Source organism: Bombyx mandarina, chromosome 08 (genome assembly GCF_030267445.1).
Source record: "Bombyx mandarina strain Sakado chromosome 08, ASM3026744v2".
Taxonomy (NCBI): Eukaryota; Metazoa; Arthropoda; class Insecta; order Lepidoptera; family Bombycidae; genus Bombyx; species Bombyx mandarina.
In genome coordinates this window covers 5,386,135-5,396,172 of record NC_143215.1, presented here as the reverse complement: position 1 = coordinate 5,396,172, position 10,038 = coordinate 5,386,135, and the positions used below count along the sequence as shown (strand labels likewise).

The window sequence follows — 10,038 nt, the reverse complement described above, 5'->3', positions numbered from 1 at the left end:
GTTAAGTTAACCTTTGTCAATACATTTAAAAAATCCATACCGTAAGTTACTTGGCATTATATTAAGTTTTTGTCAGCCGTAGTATATTTTTATGTTCAATCTACATTCTAAATAGAGGAAGGCAAACGATACCTTTAATTTAAGATTTACATACATAGATAGATAAATTTGAATCAAACTTTAACTTTATTTATTCTTATTCCATTTTAACCTTATACTTATAAAATCACACATGCAAATTGCAACCTACATTGCGTAAAACGCAGAAATGTTCCGTAAAATAAATTATAAACAAAGAATTAAAAGCCTTTTGAAATGTAAAATATGCTTTTCTCCGAAAACCACAACAGTGTTACAGAAGTCAAACATGACAACCTTTTGTGGTCGGGGGTCAAATGTTGAAAAGGGTCTGAAATAAAATATATTACGTTACAAAGCGTTTATTTTATTTTTTCGATTGTTAACAAGGAAATCCTTGTTTGGGTGTTCTACTGTAACTTCTTAATGCTAATTTAAAAAAATGATGTATCAATATTACAATATATTTGAAATTCATCTAAATATATATTTTTTATTTCGTAAAAAAATCATTTTAGTTTCAATTTTTTGCCATCGAAGTTTTCTATTATCCATTTCTGATTACCCGTATCTAAACACCTTTTCAATACTAGTTTGTATCCTGTATGATATTTGGCTGTGCTCAAACATAAGTTGCTGTTTTTATTTCTTATGGCTTTAGTCTGAAATCGTTAGAATAAATTTGAATTCAAGCTATCTAATTATGATTTTCATTTTAGAGTGCCGGAAGACTCATGGCACGGTGGATGACATTGTCAGGATGGCAGTTTCTACGTGGGTGGGAATGGCAGGCGATCGAAAATCACTCTACATATAAAAAGGGGTGCCCTATATTATCCTAGAATCTAATTTATCATTGTACGCTTCGAGCTGGAATATTTCGGCGTAGAGTAAACGATAAGACTCGTGGAAGTCATGTCTCAAGGTGTCATGTCAAGAAGTCATGTCTATAAGCTCTGGTAACCATTAAGCTCCAGGTAAGCCGTGAGCTCGTCGACATATAGGAAAAGAGCTCCTTACAATTTTTTTTAAAAACCTATTCGTACAAAAGTATTAAACGATTTTTTCCTACCTATGCTGATAGCCTTGAGTGGCTATTTCAGCTTCGCCCTAACGTTTGTAGGTGAGCTCACGGGGCTCAAACCGGAGAGTTGCTAACTGACCCTAGCAAGAGCAGTCCTTCGCAGAATCTACCACCGGGTCCGAAACGCGACCCAATGAGAAGATTCGGCGAGTATTAAACGAAGGTGACACGATAATTTAAATATTGACTAAAAATCCGTAGCACTAATAACATAGGCTAAGAAACTGATAAATACTTACATGCATGTCATAGTACCAAATCTGTGACGCAACACGTCCTCTGCAGATAAACAATGTAATCATGTTTAAAATATAATCTAAACATAAATCATCTCGTTGAATTTCACCATATTTCGTGTAGGTCCAGTACTATAAATAAAAAGGGAAATTTGTAAATTATTATTGTAGCTCATTTTTGTTCATTGTTGGCTATTCTGTCCCGATTGAGCCAATTTTTTGCTCAATATTGATAGAGACGCTAAGATAAGATGTCACAATTTTTAACGATATTTTAATCATTGTGTCAATCTCTGAACCGTGTCTGATCTCTTGGAGAAACCTCACAAAATTGGCAGGTATAATTTTAAATGATAATTTATTTTTATGAGGCACAAGTAAATATATCGACTAACTTGATTCCCTCCTTGTGAGTGACATTTTGACAAGATAACACTCTCCCTAAGGTTACCCAATGTGTTTGCTGAATCCAAACAAAGACCCTTAGTTAAATGATAAATCTGTAACAGAAACACTTTAAATGACATATTTCGTATTTAATGTTATAATTTATAAATTTTATAATATATTATATACTATTTAATGTGTAGTACATAACGAAAGTACTTTCTGTATATTATACAATATATACATAATTTTATATAATGTTCCTAAAATATACAAAAAAACCTTTTTTTAATCTTTATTATTTATTATGTTAATGTTGCGCATATTCAGCTGTTTATTCACAACGAAATCTATAGGTCAACTCAAGTGAATGGAAATTACACTGGATTTTTTCTTCTATTGTTCCAAATTTAGGCAGATTCTCGACAGATCTTTAGGTAGGTATATAAAGAATAAACAAAATTATCCATCTTACTTGTCCATTTGCAGCATCGTCCACAGGTAATCTGATCTGAGGATAAACATTGTCTAGATACCACTTAAATGATTTACAATTCAACTTTTTTCTTAGTTCTTTCCTTTGTGACACGTCGCCAAAGTTACCTTTGTTATTTCCGATTCTTTGGTAAAAGTATTTAGAGTAATCTTCCAACCAAACCTATAAAAAAGCAAATTAATGTGAAAATAGAGTTAACTTTTGTATAAAATAACGAAAACTTTTCTATTTTAAAGGAAATCTCCTACTTCAGCTAGTCGTACGAAATTCTTTCTGAACGTTTGGCCTTCTTTTCTGTAAGGAAACTTTTTTCTGAATACGTGACCGACATGAGAACATGGCACAATTTCCAAAGAGCCGCCGCACATCCAAGTTTTAAAAGATAGTTCTAGATTCTCTGCTCCCCAAATTTCAAATTGGTCATCATAGAAACCGAGCCTTTCAAAAAATTTCGCATTAATCGCAAATAGCCCTCCAGATATTGTCGGGGTTTGAATTGGAGCAGCTGGATGTTTCCTTTCTGAAAAAACCTCTTGAGGAATTCCTTCCCAAACGAAACGCAGATTCCAGTTGAAGCCACCAATTCTTAGATCGTTTATATCTTGTGCTACGTATTCAAAAGTGTCCTCGTGTATTCTGTCTACAACTGGACTGACCACCCGTGTATCATCTTGTACTATACGATCTAATAGAGGCTCTAACCAGCCTAGAACAATTGGAAGAAATATATTACTAAGTTTAATATCACCAAACATTAAGATTTTCATTATGTTTATGTTTTCATTTACATTCATATTGTGAAACTATAAAAATAGTTTAAAACTGAAAAATGCACAAAAGACATTGAAATAACTACAATGTATAATAAAAGCTTTGCTAACGATTTTTGTTATTAATATAATATCTTCGAATTTGTTACTCTTTCCTTTATTTTTCTGACGCTAATTTAAATTAATTCCATTAGGTTTACCTGCAGTACATTCGCAGTGACTATCAAGAAATACTATAACAGAACCACTGGCATACTTTATTCCCAGCAGTCTAGCTTTGACAAGACCCAGTCGGTGACTTGTTCGAACGAGAATTATACTTTCAATTTTTCGAACGTATTCATACAATTGATCTTGTAGATGATCTGAAATTACATTTTACTCAAATATTATTTGGATTTGTAGTATGGTTAGTTTGAGAAATGGCATAATTTTTTACATTGTTTCTGATATTCTTATCATTTACGTAATGTAATTATAAAAATATTTCGTGTTCACTTATGATATTGTCAGTTTGTAAGATTAGTTAAGAGACCTAGCTAAATAAGCATTCTCTCTTCTATATCGTTCCCTCACTACTGAGGATCGTGACCACATGCGACGTACTTCCAATGTGCTCGATCATGGGCGGCATGGACTGCATGGTACAGACTACCACCAAGTGCTTCTCTTGCTAGATCTGACCATCTGGCTGGTGTTCTGCCCACGGCGCGCTTGCCTTCTATTCGACCCGTAATTATGAGCTTCTCTAATTCATGTCTGGGAGACCGCATGATGTGTCCGAAGAAGCTCATAACACGTTTCCGGCAGATGGAAGAGAGCCTTTTTCGGATGTCTAGCTGCCTTAGAATGGACTCGTTTGTTCTCATGGCAGTCCACGGTATTCGCAGCATCCTCCGCCACACCCACATTTCAAAGGCATCGATATATTTGATATCCCGGCTTTTTACGCACCATGTCTCCGCCCCGTAGAGGAATATGGGAAAGATCAGTGCCCGCACCAAGCGCACTTTGGTTTTATATCGGATGCTACATCGGATACTAAATAAGCATGGACTATATTCTTTATTTGTCAAAGTAAGTTAGTATTTTAAATTATCCTACAATTACTTGCAATGACAACACGGACTAATTCTATGACGAGATAAAATGTTATAAAAATGAACTGACTCACTCATATTAGAGAAATCATCAACAAGAATGATTTCTTTTAAAATATAGCGCGGCGTTCGGTTTAATACTGAATGTACCGTTCTTAGAAGTGTAGACCAGGCTTCATTATGGAAACAAATAACAACGGAAGCTCTGGGTAGCTGTGTGGAATAGTTTCTATATTTACACCTGGAATGCAATATTAACAAAGAAAATAATATTTGAAAGAAAAACATCTGAAAGTACACAACATGACATGCTCTTCTACTGCATTTTATTTCTAAATCGTAAAATATTACGTAATCGTAAAATTTAGCTCGCATTTGTTGATAGTGGGACGTATATAAAGCTCACTTGTATGGGTTCCACCATCCTATATACTTGTGCCTTTCAGTCTAAGGGTAGGATTATTATTGTAAAATACAACTAGGTAATACTATGACTTTATGTCTCATGGTAGATGGCGGTACAAATATTGGTATAAGGTAAGAATTAAGCACCATAAAGCTTATATTATGATATTCATAGCTCCGGTGCTTCGCGCTCCCATCTTGGGCTCGCTAACCATCAGTTGGAGCGCCAGTCAAAACATATACCATTATAACTGGAATGAATAATACCATTCGTCTCTAGGGTCCAATAGACTTCGATTCAAAGGTATCAGGTCGCTGACAAACTCATTGAAAGCATGCTCTTTCCAACCTTTTTTCACTAGTTGAACTACATAGCTTCTTAAATCCTTCTCCAAGAACACTGGCTTTCCGTTCACTCCTAAAGAAAATTACAAATTTAAAATCATCCCGAACAAGGCGTTTCCATTTCAAAATAAGCTTAAACGTTAAGGTTTCAAATTATTCGAAGTATTTTAAGCCTTGAATTTAGTTTTACTAACAAATCTTGTTAAAACGAGATTTGTGAAATTAGTTAGACAACGATGCTAAAATCGCCTGTGAATATACCCTGATTCGAATTCTAGGACTGACACCGATGTTTTTTTTTATTTTTTATATTGCTTAGATGGGTGGACGGGTGTTAAGTGGTTACTGGATCCCATAGACACCTAAAATGTAAATGCGCCACCCACCTTGAGATATAAGTTCTAAGGTCTCAGTATAGTTACACATATACGGTTATAGTTGTACGTAAGTGCCCCCGTATTGTGCTTTGGTGGAGCCTATGATGATCACAAGTCACAACCCACCATGATATCACTCACATAGGCAAAATGGTGATACCCATCAGTATTATCTTACAATAGATGTTGTCATTTATAAATTCACAAAACCTATTACTACACTTCTATGGATATTAATTATACTATTTCAATATTTTTAATAGTTTATCTCACCTGGTGGCTTATCGGGACCCTTAATAAGCGATAATTTCTCGTTCAATGACAATTTACTCCCAACTGATGGAAATAAATTCCAAACTGAAAAAATATTCGCACTTTTTTTAAAGTTTCCTTCAACTAGTAAGAGCTTAATGTCAATTAAAAGAGTGAATTATTGCAACGTTAAGATTTATTTAGTGCGGTTAATAATAATAATTAATAAAGTTTGCTAAAGATTTTTTGCGAAAAGGTACCTTATAAATATCTTTAATTTAAAAAAAATACAAAAAACAATGGTAAATTCACAGTAAAATAATTTTAAATGGCTATTTATATTATTAGTTTAATAAAAACGTTATACAGGCGCGCAGATCGTACCTTATAAAATACCTAAAATCAAATTGGGCAAATAGTCGGTATTCCGACGTTCCGCATTAATAGAGACTCGATCTATCGACGGTTTGCGCTTAAATACAAAACGTCATGTAGATTTTACCTTCAAAATCAGATAGAGTTGTACTTCCTTGTTTTTTCTTTAATTTATTGAGAGCATGATTATACTGTTTGGCATCACTCACAATCACTCTGTTGGACATGTATTCTCTTACCACTGTCACTAAGGACACAACCCATATTACAAACACAATAATGAAGCATTTAGCTGCTTTGCGAGACATCGTAGTAGCAGTCAGTCTTTTAAACTGGACATTAGATTAAATTGTTTATCGTATCGTGAGTTTGAGCTGAAACGTTGGAAGTTAATTAACATTTATATCCGAAACTGTAAAGAATACACGTTTAACATTACTAGAGGTCCCGCAGTAGTCGGAATTCGAATATAATTAATTGGAATTGTAAGTTTGTACACTATTATGATTGTATTTTATACTCCTATAATCACAAATTTCGCCAAGGCTACACTATAAAAAATATTAACAAAGACAAACAATATTTAATCTTTTCTCAATTTAACCACAGACGTCAAGAACAAAAGTTTGACAATAAATAGTATGCATGCGTGTGTGCGTCAAATACATGGTATGTAGTGTGTGTAATGTTTTCTTTATTGATTTAATGTATCTTGTAGGCATTATTTTAAAAAAATATTAGCCTTGTGCACTTCTTCTCTATATTCTCGATAAGCGTGGAAAATTTCATACTCCTCCGTCACCGCAATTTTCGTAAAAAGGAATACAAAGTTTTTGCTTCACGTATTAATATTATATAGATTCCACAATGATAAGAAATGTATCAATAAAATCAAATACAAATGAAATGTTTTACTCAAAATATAACATCTGTACTATCGCGCTTGTGAACCGTTTACGTGTGCTTATTCCCGCTACTGAGTTAACCGTTTCTCACAAAACGGAAACAAATTGTCATACGTGTATACGTCGCTGGAAACAAAATATTTACACTTTCACACAATGAATAGTCATTAATCTTTGACTCAAGTCTATGGCTTTGTTTGCTATTGTCAGTTATTTCCTTTACATGTTGTATGTATATCATTTCCTTGCGTTAATTAGCCGTTAGCTTTGTGGGTTCCGCAATTTTTTTGTGTAGAAAGTAAATTTAGTGAAAATGAAAATTTAATAGTATTATTAAGAAATTAAGATTTTTTTTTAAGTTTTGTAGGTAGCAGTTTTCAGTAGAGGATCCGATAGAATTAATTTAAAATGGCTTCGTTCAAACAGCATTTAATGAGAATTCTACAAAAAGAACAGGTCCTGTCTTAATTAAATGCCACGAAATCCTTCCCTTTGGAAAAACCTTCATTACACTCATTACTAGAATAATGTAATGTTACATTTGAAAAACTAAACTGGTCAAATAAATGTAAGCCTTAAAGCGATGGGAGAAGCACTATGCACTTTAAAAATTTACGTTTAGCAACGGCAAGTAAATTTTGGTATATCGCAGTACAAGATACGGCGACAAAAAAGAATGGTCTCTTTAGATTTACTTTACTAGGGGCATCGTTAAAGTAAATTGAGGTTAAGGTGGGCAAATACTGAAGTTAACGAGGTACATGGAGAAAAAAGGGAATAAAGCAGACGGGAATTAGGCAAATTGATTGCCTTTATACCTTAGTAGAATAATGGGATTCGTTTTGCTACTAACGTCACGAGAAGGAGGGATCCTTCCAAAATGTAAATGCTCTGAGGTATTTCGATTTCAAGGCCAAAATGTGTTTCTATAATTGCTGAGCTTAATTTGTCTTCAAGCAAAAGACCTTATCTATTATTTTTTTCTTTTAAATTGTAATTCTGATCAATTTTAGAATGAAATGCAGGTTTTAACTTTAAGCTATACAGCGCTATGAGCGCTATTTAGACTGAAGAATATTATTAAAGTTAATGTTAAAATTTTTGAATGCGTTAAAACTGAAAATATTGACTTTAAATCTGAGTAAAGAACTAAGTAAGCTGTAGTTAACAGAATCTTTCGAATTTCAATAGAAATTTTTCGTAAACTGTCTAAGTGTTGGTGCACACTAAGATGTTTCAGTAATAATATTTTTTACCGACGAATAATAATGATACAATAATTTATTAAAGTGACTACGAATCACTTTTTACAATTACAATACAATACAATTACAATACAAATAAAACAACGTTCACAATGTTTTTTTTTTTGTATTAGAATAATTGTATGATGAATCAAATACAGGATATTAGGATACAGGTATTATTCTGACATTATTTCATTTTCAAAGTCCTTGTTCATTTGCTACTAAATCAGCTTTATTTATAAGAACTAGAGCTCCCGCAGTAGTCGAAATTCGACTATAATTAATTGGAATTGTAAGTTTGTACACTATTATGATTGTATTTTATACTTCTATAATCACAAATTTCGCCAAGCCTACACTATATAAAAATATTAGTACAGACAAACAATATTTAATCTGTTCTCAATTTGACCACAGACGTCAAGAACAAAAGTTTGTCAATAAATAGTATGCATGCGTGTGTGCGTCAAATACATGGTATGTATTATCATGGTATGTATATATTGTATGTATGTCTCTTTTATGCATTATTTTAAAAAAATATTAGCGTTGTGCACTTCTTCTCTATATTCTCTATAAGTGTGGAAAATTTCATACTCCTCCGTCCGCGCAATTTTCGTAAAAAGGGATGCAAAGTTTTTACTTCATGTATCAATATATAGACCTTTAGATGTTAAAGAAGGAGAGCGATAAAGTAGTGGTAGAGAGGAAAAAAGGTTTTCCTTCATCCATGCAAAATAGAAACAAAGCATTTAGTAGTGCATTACTGAGTATTACGGACAACGAATCGCCTTTAACGTATTAGTAGTAATGTATTAGTATTTATTAGCAATTATCTAAATCATTTTACAAAATAATATCGTGGTTCCAAGAATAAATGTTATTTAATTTTTATATTTTCTGAAAAAGACTAAAAAATCAATCTACACCCAGTGCGATTAAGAAAAGACGAGAAGTATTGAAGCGTAATAATTAAAAAAATAGTTTATTGAGAACATTTTAAAAAATTTGAGGTAATAATAATAATAACATTGTTTATTGCTTTTCACACTAAATAAAATAAAATACAACTAAAAGAAAAGAAAAAAAGAAAAAGGCAAAAAGAGGTGGCTCAGTTAATGCTGTTCAAAGTCGAACATCATACATTTAACAAGAGTAGGTTATTGAAAACAAATTCCCATATTTTGGCTTAAATAGTGCAGTATCTCAACATGTACAAGAACTTGCCAAGTCAAGTGAGAGACAGCCGGTTTATATGATTAATGACGTGGTCGTTAGCAGACACTGAAAATGACAAACAAAGTAGGCATCGTCTTTATATTGTTCTAGATGCGTTTATCTTACTCAGATGCCATATTCAAATCTTATTAACATTTGAGACATAAGGCCAGATTTAAAGAGCTGAATACCCATGGTAAAGATTTTTTTTGTAATATAGGTAGTTTTGCAAAAATCACAATTCCAAAAATTCGTGTATAATCATATTGTATTTTTCTTCGGATTTCACCTGAAGACTTTTATGGAAATTATTTAAAGAAATTCAAACCAGGGAAGTAAGACTAAATACATAAATATAGTAAAAAAAATCGACCAAAGATTTGATATCATGAATAATGCTACGCTTAGGCCATACACCTGAATGGACTAGCTGAAACTATCCCTAGCAAGAGCTGTGCTTCGCTGAATCTAGCACCAGATCGGAATCGCAACCCAAAGAGATGTTCCGACAAAAAACTCAGGTTGGCATAGTAAAGACAGTGCAAGCAGAGACAGATCCTCTCGTATAACCGCACCGATGGCAACGCGCTACTCCGCTTAGGCAATACACCTGAATGGACTAGCTGAAACTATACCTAGCAAGAGCGGTGCTTCGCTGAATCTAGCACCGGATCGGAATCACCACCCAAAGAGAAGATCCGACAAAAAAGTCATGTTGGCATAGCCAAGACGGTGCAAGCAGTGACAGATCCACTCTTATAAC

At 33.3% G+C, this 10,038-nt stretch overlaps 1 protein-coding gene across 1 annotated transcript; it reads right to left on the bottom strand.

Moving 5' to 3' along the window:
* Positions 1–439: 439 nt before the first annotated feature.
* LOC149502484 (putative polypeptide N-acetylgalactosaminyltransferase 9) lies at positions 440–6,255 on the bottom strand. The gene is made up of 10 exons (XM_089728941.1): positions 6,033–6,255; positions 5,552–5,635; positions 4,824–4,974; positions 4,226–4,392; positions 3,252–3,416; positions 2,530–2,987; positions 2,261–2,443; positions 1,794–1,898; positions 1,402–1,530; positions 440–740 (listed from the first exon to the last, which is right to left on the bottom strand). Exons 1-10 carry the CDS (start codon positions 6,211–6,213, stop codon positions 588–590), a joined length of 1,776 nt encoding a protein of 591 aa, XP_089585067.1. The 5' UTR covers positions 6,214–6,255; the 3' UTR covers positions 440–587.
* Positions 6,256–10,038: the final 3,783 nt, after the last annotated feature.

Coding starts and splice junctions, on each gene's coding strand:
- LOC149502484 (XM_089728941.1), bottom strand. CDS start 6,213: ATGTCTCGCAAAGCAGCTAAATGCTTCATTATTGTGTTTGTAATATGG. Junction 4,393..4,823: donor TTGGACCCTAGAGACGAATG/GTATTATTCATT, acceptor ATTGCATTCCAG/GTGTAAATATAGAAACTATT. Junction 1,531..1,793: donor ACTCACAAGGAGGGAATCAA/GTTAGTCGATAT, acceptor TTTTATTTATAG/TACTGGACCTACACGAAATA.